At 36.2% G+C, this 17,424-nt stretch overlaps 2 protein-coding genes across 20 annotated transcripts in view; one reads left to right on the top strand and one right to left on the bottom strand.

Annotated features, from left to right (window-relative positions):
- IL15 (interleukin 15) overlaps positions 1 to 3,676 on the bottom strand; it is a 46,896-nt gene extending 43,220 nt beyond the window's left edge. For 7 of the 19 annotated variants that reach the window (XR_014945273.1, XM_085544934.1, XM_085544933.1 and 4 more), the window contains exon 1: positions 2,160 to 2,230. Coding sequence is in view for 9 of the 19 variants with exons in the window: in XM_085544934.1 (XP_085401060.1) it covers positions 2,160 to 2,177 (18 nt within the window). In the remaining 10 variants the exon portion in view is untranslated. Of the gene's footprint in view, positions 1 to 2,159; positions 2,283 to 2,681; positions 2,824 to 3,429 lie in introns of those variants that run through there. The other 12 variants (XR_014945277.1, XM_085544938.1, XR_014945275.1 and 9 more) reach the window with 11 other exon arrangements.
- LOC107313089 (uncharacterized) overlaps positions 1 to 17,424 on the top strand; it is a 65,758-nt gene that overhangs the window by 8,195 nt on the left and 40,139 nt on the right. The window contains exons 5-7 of the mRNA XM_085544927.1: positions 6,160 to 6,342; positions 14,739 to 15,157; positions 15,927 to 16,161. The gene's annotated coding sequence lies outside the window, so the exon portion shown is untranslated. The remainder of the gene's footprint in view (positions 1 to 6,159; positions 6,343 to 14,738; positions 15,158 to 15,926; positions 16,162 to 17,424) is intronic.

Raw genomic sequence — 17,424 nt, 5'->3', positions numbered from 1 at the left:
TTAAAATTGCCTAGCAACTACAGCTTTACCAAACTACACCAAGCAAGGAAACAAACCATACTTTCTGTTTTTCACTGCAGGCTACAGTAGATGAGCCTGCAGGAGATTATTGTGACTCCCATTCCCACAACCATAAAATCATGTTACATGATTTTACATGTTTCAAAAACAGTTCCACAGGGAGATGGGGGGGAGGGGTGATAATCAGAGAGTTTTAGAAGATTTATCTGTGTTAATGGTAGAGTTAATTGTTGAACTATTAAACTATAGGTTGCAATTTATAGCAGCTATAGTCACAACAATTTCTGAGTGATCACCCTTTGCTACCATTAAAGACCTATCTCATCTGATATAGTACAAAATACTGTAAGATGGCTTGCTACCTGCTGTTAATAACCTACAAGCTAGGACAACAGTTTAATTATATACTAAACCTCCTGCTGGCAAATAAATGACTTCCAAATACTTCTGTAAAAAAATAAAAAAATAATAAAAAAATAAAAAATAAAAAAAAAAAAAGAAAAGAAAATAATCTAAAAGGTGATCCCAGCTATGTGAGATCTTTGCTTACACTGAGATAGTACAGACATCTTAGGCGAAAATGATATCTTTTTTTTTTCAGTGTTTCTTCCTTTAGCTCCATTCTGAGCATGGGATCATAGCACACTTAAAAGTACTGCTTAAAAGGACCTTTGAGCAAATTTTCTCATGATCCGTTAATGGTGCGAGTCATCTACTATCCTAGCAAAATCTGTAGAATGGAAACTGGAAATCTGGGTTGTGTGAAAATAAAATGTAAAAATTTGGGGACTACTTATATAAAAAAAATAATTTATATATAAATAAGTACTTCATCGACATTTCTCAGAGTGATAAATAGCAAATAACAAATAACAGATGGTAGGGACTTGTCCTCTCCATTTCTGAGCAATTTCCAAACTTCAGAAACTCAGGGAAAGGTACGTCTGTAATTTAAAAGGCAGACTAGTGACTGATAAACACAAAAGGCAGCTTGCCAAGCTGTGACATTTTTGCCTCCTACCTCAGTTGTATACAGCTCACTACAACTTCACATTGAGAGCCAAGAAGTATTTATAGACTTGTGATAACAGCTTGGATTTCCATTTTCTGGCATAGTATGTTTTACTGTGTCATGACGGCCTGTGCAGAAAAGATCACTAGTAATGATCCATCTATGACAGTGACACTGAGCAATTTTTTTAATGTATGGTATCTTTATAGGTAATGACATCATAAAATTGTATTAGAAAAATAACCAGATTTGCCTCATTGAAGAAAGGAGACTCAGTATTTAACAGCTCCTAAAAATAATTCTAATTTGTTCTAAAAGGCCTCATAGATAAAACATGTTTTTTATTAAGACAGCAACCAAAGAACAGTTACCATGTACTAAAATACATTATTTGGGGATTCTGTGGCAAACTGCTGAGAGACAAATTATTAGAGTACAAACAACTGCTCTGCACCTTTTTTGTGTTTATGTGTGAAGTCTGCAAATTTTGCCCTTTGAAAAGAAAGTAAATAAACAATACATTTGAAAAGCTGAAGTATTTTAGTGCGTACACACAGTGAATAAATATGATTGAGTTGTTTTTGTTATACCTAAAACACTACACAATGACTCTAGAGAACTGGCAGCACATTTTGGGAATTCTTAGTGCATTAAATTGGTGTAATTTAAATAATCTTTAAAAATACTATCCTTCTATATGCGTTTAAAAGTGTACAGATAAACACTGCAAGGGTATTTACCATCTCTGGTTTTAGCTTCTTTAGCTGATGGTGTAGTGGTGAACAAGACCTTGCCATGTAGAAAAACAATAGGGATAAAAAATGTACTTATGCACAGGCTAACAAATTTGTTCCAACATTTGAGGTTGGGCTGCTATCTCTTATTGGTTCCTGCAAGCCCTTTCCTGATTCCTGAAAGTGATACCCTGCGCTAACCCCTCCCTGAAGAAATGATCTATTTTACGCTATTTTTGACAGAACACAGTTCCCACATATTTCTGCTTTCTGTGTACTAAGTATATGACTGGCCACAGACTGAATGATGTTCATGCAAAGGCATGTAGCAGCAAGCTGAAGTGAGATGGGACATTTAATTCTTCACAAAAAATCTAGCAAATTATACATACTTGCCAATAACTCCACATCAGCCTGTGTCTCTGTTCTCTGCAATCCTTCTCTATTTTCAGATAAAGTCTGGGACACCTTAGAATAGAATTAACAATAATATTTTTTCCCCAGGGAATTCAAACAATTTTAAAGGCAGTATGATAGATAATGTTAAACTCTGAGGGTTTGGCAAAGTTGATCTTTATTGTTTGAATCTGTAAGGCTGAAGTAATCATGACAGGCTATAAAGTTGCTTATATTCTTGGAATTTAGAACAGTCCAATAAACTCCAAAGGAAGGAATTCTATACCTCCATTTGTTTATACTAATGTGTCATTCCAAGAGAAAATAACTGAGTGATATCTTTCCATTTGCCTAGCACATTTCAAATAAATTAGTAACTGTAAGTAGAAATGAACACAGAAAGAAACTTTTGTGCTATTGTCTATCTGGAAAGCACAGCAAAACATAATGAAGTAATGATAATCAGGAATTTCTCCTGTAGTATCACACTGTTTTAAAGGAAAGCAGCATATACATACCTGCTGAATATAGAAGAAATCATCAATATTGTGTACATGCACAGTTAGGAGAATTTCTGGCTTTTACAGAAGTAATTTTGCAAGTCTTAAAAATACAGTACTCCACAAGTTCTTCCCCTACATGTCCTTTTCCTCCTTCCTTTGGATTTCATTATGCAGAAAGTGTTATTTGGACAGCAAATTCATTAAATTCATGAATGAATGTAATTGTTTGGTTGGCTTACTAACCGGATAATACTTTCCTAGTACACTGCTATCAGCTACTCTATCTCCATAACACCATTTTCAGTAGGATTCCACTTGACTGCAGCTTTCAGTTCCTTACATACATTTAACATTCTTTTAAGAGTATACATCAAGTTGGTAAATATTTTTTCTCCCAATCTTTTATCTCTCACCTTTCTCTGTTCACTAGTCTCTCAGAAATGTCTTTTTTTTTTTTTTTTCCTTTCTAATCTTTGCTCTGTGAGTTTGTTCATAAACAGTGACAAATTTTCACTGACTAGCACTAATTTTCCATACTTTCTAATGCCTCTCCTGCAGGAGAAATGGTGAAAGGGGCACCAGGTAGGTGGCTGGAAATACTTAAAGTATGTCTCTTACATTTGTAACAGTCTTAGAAGGCAACTAAATAATAACAATAATAATAATTGAAGCTGAGCAGTATACATTCCCTCATTACTTTAATACAAGAAAGAAATTTTTTTTTTAAAAAGAAAGAGGTTGTAAAAGTTTGTAAAATACTTACAAGCCTCGGAAATCTATGTAGCAAGTTGATACGGAAACCAGGATAAAGTTTGCACTGGTGACAGCACTCAGTGCTCCACCCCCTGCTCCATTCTGTTTTACTTTCAGTTGTTACATAATAATTTAGGACTGCATTTATACAAAATACAATGTGGAAACTATTCTCACCACAGGGATCAGATTTCCCAACTCAATTTCTGAGCAATGCTCAAACCTGGGGAAAAAAGAAAAACGGGGAGACGAATATCTCTCCAGTTTACAAGGCAGGCAAGTATGAACAGCAGCTGCTTACTGTCTCAAGTAGCAACAGCTATGCACGCTACCTCTTATTCCATGAAGGGTGGGAAGCAAATAGTTTGTGCCCTTATACAGTCCTTTGCCACTTTGTAGCTTGTGTATTCTCCCAGACAGAACTCCAATGACTTGTTTAATTTGAAAGCTGTAGCTTTTTTGCTGTAATTCCTCCTGTTCTTGAAGCAGACACTGCAGGAGGATGAGAAATACTTTTCGAGGAAACACCAAAAAAGAGCATGGCCATGGAAGAGGGCTGGCAGGACAGAAAAGATCTGAAAGGGAACAGCATCTAGCTTGCTGTGGGATCACAGGGAGGAGAGGTATATACACTGGCACAGTTGACATCAGAAGATTAGCCTTCTAAAGTTGCTGAATACTCATTGTCATTAGGATAAGTGTGGGTTTAGTGTCTATGATAACCAAATACACAGCAGCTGTAATCCTGCAGTCCTGCATAGAGTTGAAAAGTCTTTCTTACAATGAATTAAACATGCTTTACAGTCTTGTTAAGACATGATAGCCATAAGAGTTTTCTAAGGTTTCCAGGCATCATCACTTAAATACATAGAGGTCACATAGGCAAGAGTGAAAATTGTACTTTCTATCTGTCCTCTTCTGCATCACTCTGGGTTCTGTTTATTATTCTGTGTATGCCACACTCTGTGAGGTGACAATAATTAATATTCTTCAGTTAAATGAGAAGGTTTTAGCAATGAACCTATCTCCTAATTGAGGAAGAAATGAGCTTCTAGGGTTAGGTGTTTTCTTTCTGATTCTCAGTAAAATAGCATATTTTTTTCAGGAATGCTATTTATAAAGCCATTTATTTTAAAAAATACCAGTTAGGTTTTTTTGTGTTATAATATTTTATTACAGAAAGATTCAGAAAATATATTAAAGGATCTAAATAAGACTTCTATATCTTCATCAGCCATCATAAAATAAAGAAGCAGGGACTAGAACTGTTTCCAGAGAGTGGTTCTAGATGATGGCTGTGTGGCAAAATTGTTACATGAAGCAGCTTGTTGCTTCACTGAAGGGAACCTGAACTAGTTGGCCTTTGAAAGTCCCTTCCAACTCAAATGGTTCAATGATTCAATGATCAACTCATTCAGATTTATTTTTTAAGTCACTTTCCAAACTATTTCACTTGAACATCACAAAATGGAGATGTGTGCAGTAGTTTTTGGAGGGTTTTTTTACTGTCTCTCTGTGTTTGTTCTTTTTTTAAGAACTATGTTTTGCTGGCATTTCTTAGGTTAAAACATACACTTTTCCAGATTAGTATAAAGATTGCTGCTAAACATTACAGTATATGTATACAAAAATAATGTTTGTTGGTATATACTATATTACAACAGGGTAGCAGTACCATCTGCACTTCCTTAATAGTTCATTTGCTTTTTTTTTTTTTTTCTTAATTACACAAAAATGTTTTTCCTAAATTCACAAGGGATGGTTTATAGTCATCTAAATGTTTATTTCTTTATCAAGATGTTAATTTTTAACATACATTAATTCTTTTATTCTCTCAGGAGCAAAATATCCCCTTCTAATTTATGCAGGTTTCATTTATAGTGGACACAGACCATTTAACTCTTACCAAAAAGCTACTAAATTGTAATTTACTAATATAAGAGCAGTGGTCAAGATTGTGAATAACTTACATCAGGTAAACTGTAAAGTCAAAATAGACATATGGATATCATTTTGAAAATGAAATGGAATAAATGAAAATTCAGACATGACCTCCCTGATTTGAAGCAGTATCACCCAACCTGTTTGTGTGGTTTCACACCAGGTGAAAGAAACTACAGCTCTTGTTTATTTCTACTATTTAGGGTTTACTTGTAGTCTCCTGAAATGAATTTGTCTGAAAATGTTGCTAGTTATGTCACTGTACGCTAGAGGAGAAAAAATGAAACCCAAAGTATTGCTACAGGAGCAAAAGTGAAGATGTAGGAAGAAAGGAAGATACTTCTGGAGCAAAGGTCAGCATGCCTTGAAAAAAAATGGCAACTTTTGTGGAGGAACTTTCAGGGAGGTTCCCAGCTGGCTCATCTCATTCCCAGCTTTCATTGGTAAATTTCCAAATGCTTGAAGATGAGATGGCAGCATTCTTTTCTCACATACTGCCTCAGTATTGTATCTTTTCTAAAACCAGTCTGGAAGTTGAACCCTTCTGACAAGAAATATGAACTGGTAAGATATTATACTTCTATATTCACAATGATTTTCATAAACCGATTTCCAAATTTTTTGAGTCCTTATAACCAAATGTACATGTGAGTGCAGAGGAAAGTATCTGCAGTTTGAGTAGTGTCTCCTCCTGCTGTGCTTGATTTTATTTTGCAGAGCTGAACTACTGAACTCTCAGTAATCAGTCTTATGAATTACTGCACGGGAGATTGAAAGTACTATTGTTTTCTTCCCTTAGGTGAAAGAGTGGATATATATAGCTGATAAACTGGGACAACTTTATCTCCTCCCACTTCCAGCGTGGCAGGTAGAGGATGTAACTCAGGAGGAAAAGGCATTCAGCTTCTGGGGAGTCACTTCCTAGTCAGCTCACTGGCATTCATCATCACAGTATGTTAATAGCTAAGGCATTTGAGCGAAGGTGAGTTTTGTTTGTAGTGACTGTAAAAAAGTACCTTACCCTTGAAAAAGAGGACAGAAGAGTCCCTTCCAACCCAAACCATTCTATGATTCATTCTAAGTATGTGGGATGAGGTTGCATTTTTGTGAATTATAATCTGTTCTCCAACATTTCCATATCAGCATGAAAACTAATATGCAAGTATAGAATAACAATGTGGCAGAGTAATTGCTGTAACAGAACATGTAATATACTGAACAAATGACTATGTATGTGCACTTTCTTGTAAATCTAGGTATTTCTGCTTCATGATTAGTAAAGCACTTCAGATAGTCTGTCTCAGTTTTCATATTATAATATATCCTAAATTATAGACTCTTCATATTACTTATTAAGAACTTCTTTCATCTCACAAATGCTATTTAATTTCTAGACACATGTGGAGAGACATGAATATTCTGCCATTCAGAATTCTGCATAGTATTTCTGGCAAGTTGTAATTTATGAGCTATTGCCACTAACTAAAAGCTATTCCTATCTGAAGAGACAGTGTTTCCAAGCAAAATCATATCAATTTCTATGTTTGCAAAACCGAAACAAAGGGAAAGACATTTAAGGCTTTAAATTAGTAGAAGTTTGTTTCTGAATCTGTGAAAATCTGAGGAAGAAAAAAGCTATCAGATAAAAATGCAGAGTAATCTTCAGTTCCTTATTGGATTCATGTGAGGAGCCTTTGATTTTAAGTGTTATGTTTAATGCCCGGCAAACAAGCACTGTTATATTTCAGCAGCATATTAGCAACATTGCAGCCTAAAAGTTCCCCAGGATTGAGTTGTTCCATAAATTAAATTATAAATACATAAAATCCTACAGAATAAAATATGTCTATAAATACAGTTTGGCTAGCATGCCAAAAGGCACATCACTGTAACAATTCTCTGTAGTTACACTTATGTTATTTCTCCTTTATCAACCTTGAATAGACCACCAAAATTTCCCATCCCACACTGCTTCTGTGGCCATAAAATCAATCATAGAATCATTAAGGTTGGAAAAACCACTAAGATCATCAAATCTAAACAATCATCCCATTACCACCATCCCACAAAATAGAGAATCAGGTCTTAGAAGTGAGAAGAAATTCTAGAGGAACAGAGGAAAGTGAGCACATTTTGCTCCAAGTCAGGCCCTGAGGTGATGTTTCTTCCTGCAAGAATGAGTAGGCAGAGAGGGAGATGTGTTTCAAATATCCATTCTCACCTAATGACTCTGAGTTAGTTGAAAGATCGAGTGTTTTTATACTTGTTCTATATTTAAGAGCTGTTCAGAATCTCATGTTGCTGTTTGTGATTTGTTGACTCCCCTCTAACCTCTGGCTGAGCTTTTCTTCCGTTCTTGTGTGTAGACTACTTCTAGTCCCATTTTTCTCATCTGCATGCTTCTGTCACCACACAATTGATTGCAGCTGGCTGCCCTCTCCAGTAGGTGAGCCATAGCTGGTTATCCCCTTTCATTATTTGAGCACCTGCCTATGCATCTTTTCCACTCACTCTTCTCATGTTGTATTTTGGGCCACTTTTTCAGTTTTTCAAGGTTATTTTGCAGTCTGCTCCTCGCTTCCAAAAATGGTTCATTCCTTTCGTTTAGTAATGTTTGAGATTTTGTTAGCACAGCTTTCATTTGATCACTGCATCATGAGAGAAAGTGCACAAATAATACTGGGTGACTCATCTGTTTTCCATTTTCTATATTATATTAATTCTTCCGTGAGGAACACTCTGAGTCCAGCCTTCCAACTATGCCATTAATGCTGGCAAATTCCTTACTTGCTTTTGTTAATTTTATACAACAGTATGTCAAAAATCTTACTGAAGTCAGGCCAACATGACAGCTACAGCTCCTCCTCTACCATTTAGACTTGTTAAACTGTCACATAAGGAAGGACAATTGGGTGTAATTTGTCCATATCAAAATGTATTGGCTTCTCACTAATTACATTGCCATTTTCTTTGATTGTTTCTTCTGGTAATTTTTCAAGAATGGAAGATTCTTGAATCTGGACTGTAGTGCTCTCACTCTTTCTGCTCCCATTTTGAACATAGACACTCTGTACCTGTTTTTCTGCCAGCTTGGACCCTAGTACTTCAGTCAGAGTTTCTCAAAGGGAAGGAAAATCAAGTATCATATTCAGTCAAAACCAAAGTCCAAAATTTATTCTACTTACTGTGTGCTGGCCAGAAGTATCTGGGGAGAGAATGAGAGCAAAGTGAGGGTGCTGGGACTCCTAACAGCACAACACTTATGTCCTTCAGAGATGTCTCAGGCAGAAAAAACTGCAAGCTATCACAGCGATTCACATCAGGTCTTAAGTAGAGGTCATGCATGGTTCGTAGCTCCTATCAGTTCCTATCGTAGTTCACTATCAGTTCTCTGCACTTTTACTGCTAATAAGAGCATGCTTCTTAAACTTTTTAAGTTTTCTTCTAAGACTTTGGTGATCCTCACGTCAGACAAGGAAACATCAACTAGTATAAATGGCATAATTTCCCGCAGTTTTGCTACTAAATGATCATCATGGAATCATAGAATGGCCTGGGCTCAAAAGGACTATGATGATCATCTAGTTTCAGCCCCCCCGCTATGTGCAGGATCATCAGCCACTGGATCAGGCTGCCCAGAGCCACATCCAGCCTGGCCTTGAATGCCTCCAGGGATAGGGCATCCATTGGTGACACCACTGTGTGAAAAACTTCCTCCTAATATCTAAACTAAAACCTCCCCTTACTCAGCCTAATATAATTCTCCCTTGTCCTATTACTATCCACTCTCATAAGCAATCTTTTCCCTTCCTGTTTATATGCTCCATTTACTGGAAGGCCACAGTGAAGACTCCATGGAGCCTTCTCTTCTTCAAGCTAAACAATCCCAGTTCCCTCAACCTTTCCTCATACAAGAGGCGCTCCAGCCCTGTTATCATCTTGGTGGCCCTCCTCTGGAAATGTTCTGTGTCCTTCTTTTCTTTCCTGGTTGTAACAAATAAAAAGTAGCTTGCCAGTTGGCATGTATGGGATAGATATTTATAGGAAAGAGCTGATTTCCTAAGATGAGTTTTCATTTTGAGAAGTTCAGTTTTTCATTACTGTCATGTAGAAACATAAGCTTATTTTAAAGAGTGAATGTCAGTACTGGGAATAACGATCCTGTGGGTGAAACCATTAACATGGATTTCTTGAGGAGGATTTACAGAAAATCTTCATATCTAGGAATTACAAGGACAGAAGAAAGCACTGACTTGAAAAAATTGATGATTCTATGTGGCAGATTAACAGGGTGAGTTAGCAGATATGCAGATAATATCTTTAAGGCTTTAAAAAGATTTGTGTTTTAAAAACTACAACCAACTTAATTGGTTTTCTAAAACCTTTGACTCTGTTCACAGTGGGACAGTGTGAAATAATAGACTATTCTAGTAAAATATACAAGCATTATTTCAAAATGGAAGAGAGGCCAAAAGGACATGTTGAAAGGAAATGGAAACTGATTATTTATTTCAAAATTAGAAAAAAAAGGTAAATGCTGAGAGCAGGTCAACAATTTCATGTCTCAGGATAGTCCAGTAAAGTCTGCAAGTTTTTAGACAAGCTTCAGGTTAGTAAAAGTATCATAATGTCTGTTGGACAGATACAGTGAACAGATGCATAAGGCATAAGAAGTAACGTTTCTTATTTACTTACATGGAAACTCCAACAGATACAGTGAGTACAATAGTAGTATTTGATAGAGCAAATTCTCAGCTACAAAATGCTATTATTCAACACAGCCACCACCATTAACAATGTCTATTTACCAGCAATGAACAAGAGCCTGCATGCCAAGCTCATAAAAATCTGACTGGCCATCAAGAACGTGGCATGTCTTTCAGGATACTGTCGCTACTGCTGAAACTCACCACCCGTTTCTTACTCTGCTCACATCCACTTTTTGGTCTCCACAAATATTCAGCAAACACCAATGAATGTCAGGAGGATGCAGGGTTTTTTTTTGCGTGGAAGAAGTCAGTCATGCAAAAAGGTATTTTGCACCTGGTACAGAAGTCCTACATTGTAAATTCAGATATTTCGCTTTTTGTGAACAAATCTTGACTGTTAGCATCGCTTTCTTTTATGTGTTTGGAAACAGTACTACAAATTCAAGTATTCTCTTTGTTTCATGTTAAATTTAAAAGCCTATATAAAAGCCAGAAATTAATAATTATTTGCTATGTGCACTTCATAGTAAGTGGTATGTGAAACTTTACATTAACTGACCTTTATAAGCTTCATCATCTTGACTAGATACATCCTCAAACTGTTTCCCTTGTACATCTGTAAATGAAGGATCTTAATGAACACTAGACCAAAAATATGTATAGTTAAAAAATTTAACTTTTTGCTCAGCTTATATCTGTACACCATGGATTATTTTTGTCTGCAGTTAATGGAGATTTGTTCTACAGAAATTAAACTTTTGTTTTTTCAGAGCTTTATAACCTAAACAACTGTGGGATGAGCTTTTCATGAGTGTAACTGATTGAACATTATCCAGGAAGTAAAGTGTTTCATCAACAAGGAAAAGAGTTGTGCAAACTGTGGTTTGTCAAGTTACAAATCAACATTTTGTTGAGCCAGTCAATGGTTTGAAGAAAATGTAAATGTTAAATTATGTGCTGGTGACTGTAGCAGATAGAAATATCTCTTGTGTATATCATCTGTTAACAGAAACAAGGAGAAAATCTCAGGCTAAGGAGCACAGATGTCCCTTTATCCTTCACTTCTTGGTCCTGTCACCATGCCTAAAAGCATGGGGCTCTGCACACAGAGGAGAGATAGAAACAGAAATTGCAGAAGGTAGAAGTCGTCTATTCATCATTTGGGAGTGTTAGATTTCTTGACATGTTGTTGTCTTCATTGCCAAGGCCAACACTGCACCCAGTAATAGAACAGACTGTAATTTGAAGAGCAAGTCTAGTCGGTGCCTGTGAATATATGACTTAATGCTTATAAATCCATGTGGCTCTAAATATACTGAAACACACTAACCCCACATAACCCTAAATTTGCTGAAACATGCCTTGTCTGATAGAAAGCTAGCTGGACTGAATCTTTGCTACTGCTGTAGCTTAAAACAGTGTGTGCATCTATTTTCTGAGCTGTACAAAAGTCAATCTCTTTCAGACAAATAAAGCAACTCGCAGTAGAACAGAAAAAGGATTGACTACTTCAAAAAAACCTTTTATTATTACTGTCAGTAGCATGACTAAGATGATCCTTTACTCTGAGGTAAAGATGAGTTTTGATTTCTAGTTTGTTGAAACAGGTGGTGCTTTTTCCCACTGGCTTTGAGGAGTATCAAGGCTCAATCACAAAGCATTCTTGCCTGAATTAAAAGTTCTGCTTTTGCTCTCAATTTTGGGAAGATTCCTCTGGGTTATTCTATTTAGTGGTATAATATGGGTTTTGTTTTATCGCATTTCATTTCCATCAACAACCAAGAAGTGTTTTACATAAATCTGAACTTGTCATAAGAACCCGCATAAGGGTAGAGAGAATAAGGAAATGAAGGCAAAGCAATTGAAGTAATATGTATAGGTAAAAAGTTTAGAATGCCCACAGTGTGTTGTCTCCCATCTGGGGACTGAACTACTTTAGTTCATTTCACTTCAATAGCAATCTAAGAGTAAAGGTATACACTTTCCTTTCAGGGGACTGGAAGCTTAAAAATGTGTATGCCAAATGCAGCTTTTCACCTGGGAGCTGCTGAAGTAATTTTTATCTTGCAAGGTGCAGTTTCTTTCAGAATTCAGTTTGACCAGTTTGTTGATATTTTTACTGTTTCATTCTGTCCACATAACTGAGCATAGACAAAACTTAATATTCTGGCTTTACCAAAGAAAGTGAAGCAAAAATTTAATACAGGAATTTTTAGTTAAAATGAGTCAATGTCTTTGATGCCAGCAAAGGAATAGTTGCTCTACAATTTTCTCTATGTCACAGTGATTACTGTGAAGAAAATATTTGAATATGAAGAAATTAACATTTTTGAGTTGACAGATACAAGGTGGCCTTGGGTTTATTTAAACCACATTTCCCCTTCAGATTGCCATTGCCTTTTTTTTTTTTTCTCTTTCTGTCTCCTCCAGATGTTTTTGTTTCTCGTTTCCCACAGTACGTATTTGAGTTGGTTTGAAGATGTATTATGATGCTTTGTTTAACATGCTCCAGTTTCTTTTGGAGGGCCAATTAAGGATGTACCTACGGATGTTTATTTGAACAGACAAAGGGAATTGTATAATTTTTCATGTGTCTATTGAGCAGATTGACTATTGCTTATGATACTGATTTATATGATAGCTTATAATTTTATATTTTGTTCAGATCTGAACACTCAAAATTATTTTTCTTGATGAAAGCTGAGCCTTTCTGAACTGCAAAAATACTCATAGACTGGAATTCTTTGTAAGGTCATCTGAAAAAATTAGGTCCATTGTGGCTACTGAAAAGTGCTTATTACTTTTTCCTTCCTTTTTGTAATCATGCATTTAGTTTTGTATCCTATTTTCCCAACTACTAAAATATTTATTTTCAATTCTAATCATTTTCCTCTCAGATTTTTTATGAAATCCTGAAATTTAGGCATACATTGTCTCTGCAAACAAAAAACAGGTGTTTTGTCTGTCACCTGGCATTCTTTATATTACTTTGGGGCGTATATGTTTGTCTACTTACAGTTTCTGGGAAAACACTAACTTTTTTGAATATGTTAAGTCCATTGAGATTATATTTGTCTACTTGTTTTGAAAGTCAGATCTTTTTAGTCAGCGTTGCAAGCAGACAACTTTAACAGAACATAAACATATCTTGTTTAGAGCAGGTTGTACAACACACACAAAAATGTTTCAGAAATCAACCAGAAAAGATCAGTCACAAATCTGTTTAATTAACTTTCTTACCAACCGATTACATTTGAGTTGCGGAAGAGCCTCTAGTATCAAAGTGCTGCTCTGTAGAGCATCTGTTTCTAACTAAAACTAATACCAGCTATTATCAATAGAACTCAGGACAATGGGGAATTGTAGTTACATACCTGAGCCCAAACTCACAAAGGTAGTTTTTATGCTCAAACAACAGTTGTTCATTTTTTGGCAACAGAATGAAACAAACCACACTCAGTGAGAAAGGCATGTTAGATCTAATACCAGCTGCTTTCGTGAAATCTACGCAGAATTTTAGAATGATAGAATTTGTCAAAGCACACATTTTATAGCAAAGTAATTATCACTGAATTTGATAGAAGAAAGGAGTGAATTGGCAAAAGGTTTTATTACTACTGTGTGGTAGGAGCACTGTATCAGCAGAAGCTAAAGTGCTGTTTAATTTGATTGTAGATTTTTACCTTGTAATATCTCTAATTGTGTTTTATCTCTAACTAGTTTTCTATGAATGTTTGCAGATTTCACTGTTAATAACAATCTTAATATAGTATTCATTAGCCCGTTAATTACATTGTTGTTTAGAAACCCTTGCTTCCAATTACCTTTAATGGCAACATCAGACTCATTTTTCTGTGCTGCCATTTTTATGCAACGCATTCCTATTTAAACTGCTTGCTTTTCTATCTTAATTAAATTTAATAACAGCAGTGGTAATTTATAGGGGAGTTTTCAACCTCATTTAATGTCAGACCATTTATACTAGTTTGAGGAAGGCTCAGAGAATGTTTGCATTAATCCAATTACTTTAAACAGGAGCAGTCTTCACTTGTGTCAGACGATATCAATAAAGGCAAAATCTGCATGAAAGGTCAAATTTCCTACCTGTGCAAACATGTAGAAACAATAGGGATTTTTTCCAAGTACCCTGAAGACAGCGAATTATCAACATGAGAAAGGAGACCAGAATTGTATTTTTCCTTTATTTTTTTTCTTTAAATAGCAGAAAAAGAAAACCAATGACAAAAAAGAGGTGAAAAGCTGTCAGTGTCATTAATAATTTCATGATGCCATTCAGATGAAACTTCAGGTAGAGAACAGTTGCAGTATTGTTGGTTTTTTGTTTGTTTGTTTTTTAACTTGGGAAAGCTCCCTAGGACCTGGATAATGTGTTTAGCATTATGCAACACTCTTGAAGATACCTAATGAGATAAGAATCATGCTCTCATTGAAAGTAATTATCTTTTTAGCTCAACCAGATGTTCAGCCCTTCCGAGAAAGCTCACCATGAAGTAGTAAGAAATTACAGAAAAGATTGAAAGAGATGCTAGAAGTCACCTAGTCCATTCTCCTTCTCAAACAAGGTGTCTAAGCCACTACCACTTGTGAAGAATATTTAGTTATACCTTATAGTCCTACTTTCATAAAAAGTTTTGCTCTTCTTCAGCAGGCTCTGATTGATATCCAATTGGGATTGAGTGCACCCTCAGCAAGTTTGCAGGCCAAGCTGAGTGGTACTGCTGGCAACCTAGAAGGAAGGAATGCCATCCAGAGGGACTTGGGCAGGCTTGAGAGGTGAGCCCAAACCAACTTCATGAAGTTCAGCAAGGCCATGCACAAGGTCCTGCACCTGCGTCAGGACAATCTCAAGCGCAGATACAGGTTGGGCAGTGAATGGCCTGAAAGCAGCCCTGAGGAGAAGGGCTTGGGACTACTAACTGATGAAAGTTTAAACAAGAGCCAGCAGTGTGCACTTGTAGCCCTGAGGGCCAACTATACCCAGGACTGTGTCATGAGAAGCATGTCCAGAAAGTCAAGGGAGGGATTCTGCCCCTCTGCTCTCGTGAGACCTTTCTATATTTCTCAAAGGTAATTTAAAGTAACTTTAGTTGGTTGCATACAAAATAAATAAATAAATAAATAATCATTTTATCAAAACAGCATTAGTTTTCCAATGACTTAAGTGCTTCCTAGGATTGCTTCTGGGACAAAAATGGATGACATTAAGGTAGCCATTATCTGGGTGTATTTTTGTTCGATGAACCAATTTACATGCAAGTCCTGTTTCTCTGAATATGCTTAGCATACTTTCTCTTCCTTTCTTTATATGCTGTGCTACAAATTTCATTTCTTACAAGTATTGCCACATATCTGGCTTCTTCGCAACTTAGATATTCAATTAACTTCCTGCTTGGTTGAAAACCAGTAGCTTACCCGTGTGCTTGCAGCTTGTGTATTTTATCTGTGACAAGTCAAGTGGCTCACACCTGTGTTCCATTGTCTTCAGCTGCCTCTGTTACCAATAGATCTTGCTGTTTGAATGCACTGAATTGGAACAAGTGCTTTGCTGCTCCTCTGATTTCAACTAGATCTACATTTCTTCTTGAGAAAAGGAAGAACTGCCATTAATAGTAAAAGAAGTTTAGTGGGTCTTGCAGGATTTTTTCACTGTATGTCTGTATGTAAAATCTCTTATCTTTCACAAAAAAAATAAAACATAAAAAAATCAGAGACAGTTGTAATTAGAAACCTGCAGAAAACCACAGGGCAGTACAATTGTTTGCTACTTCTTGAGTTTTCAAAATTGGAATTAAAGGAATAATCTGTCTGTACAGTCACAGCATTTTCCTCTAAATAGGCGCACCTGGACTGCAAGTGACCTCTGGAGGAGATTCCTTGCCTTAGTAGCAAAGCCATCTCAGGGTTGTTGATCTTCATGGTCCAATCATCATGCAAAAAAGGAGAAGGATGGAATACAAGAGATACTGTTATAATCCCAGGTTACATAGTAATGACCAGATGCAAAGAAGAGACTGTCCTGCATGAAACAGAACATTTTTGGATGTGATCCATCCATTAATTTAGTAATTTAGGTACGTATATCAGTGCAAAGTGTTCCATCTTGTCACTAGCTTCTCATTAAATACTAATACACGACAAGCCTTTTATTAGATGAGGATTAGTGTGGGACTTTTGAGCAGGAGCTGCAGATCTGCTCTTTGCAGAATTCATGTAACAAATAGGATCATTTGGATGACCACCACAAAGGAATGAATAGCATTATAGATACTGAACTAATAAGGACAATTAAAATTATTTTGATCTGAACGTTAAATGAAAGTATTAAATAATGAGAAGTGTCCCAAAATTTCAATATCTTGCAGTCCTAACTTGAAATTGTTAAGGTTTCCTTTTTATATACTTGTAAAGAGAAAAGGGCTCCAATTTGGGAGATATACTTTTCACAGGTTTTGCTGGCTGTTTTGTGAAATGTGCTTTATATTAACCTTGATAATAAGGCAAACAAATGCATATCTCTGAGCTTAAAGGTTAACTCTTTCAAGATACAATTATTCTGGAGCTCTCCCTGGGCTCATTTTATCTGTCTGGGAAGTTAGCACAGCTACATCATTCCTGTTAGCTTGTGAAGGCCAGCTGAAGTATTATTGCTTCGTATTCTTCTCTACAGGGAGTTTTATTCATCAATTTCTGTCTACTTTCAGTCAAGATGAGCATTCATCTGTGTCCTTATCCCTCTGTAATGACTGTACAGGCATCTGAACGAATGAAGACAAGGAGTCAGTTACACCTGACCCAGTTGTCCAGAATTGACAGTGGGAATACCTTTTGTGTTTTTGCCTGTGTAGCTGCAGCAGTATTGCAATATCAAAAATATAATACATCACTGCCACACTTCCATGCCTACCCTTAAACAGACCCTCCTGTGGCTTTGTTCTTTCCCGTGCTTTCTCATTGTTTTTATTCTGTAATCAATCACTCTTTCAGCAAATTTTTCCCCAGACTCTAGGTTTACTAATGTTTGATTAAATATTTATTTAAAATGTTAATTAAAGTTATGGAATCACTGATTTGATTCCATTATATTCTTGCAGTAAGTCTTCCATGTTATGGCATCGACTTAGGTCTTAGTTTCAGGTATTGTAATGGAGAAAATGTGTGTTACAGTAGGTCATACAAGTAATTAACAGCCTATCAAAGAATTTCCTTGTCATGTAGGAGGTATAAATTAGAAAAGTATTGTGTCTACCCATGCCTTGTCCCTATTTGCTTCATCAACTGGGATGCATACATTGCTGAGGAAGGGGTGCAGTCTTATGATATGGAATAGAGTTAGC

The sequence above is a fragment of the Coturnix japonica genome, chromosome 4, assembly GCF_054131305.1.
Source record: "Coturnix japonica strain WE chromosome 4, WE-NBRP24, whole genome shotgun sequence".
In the NCBI taxonomy this organism is placed as follows: domain Eukaryota; kingdom Metazoa; phylum Chordata; class Aves; order Galliformes; family Phasianidae; genus Coturnix; species Coturnix japonica.
Note: the sequence above shows the minus strand (reverse complement) of the source record. Positions and strands in the feature narration are given on the sequence as shown.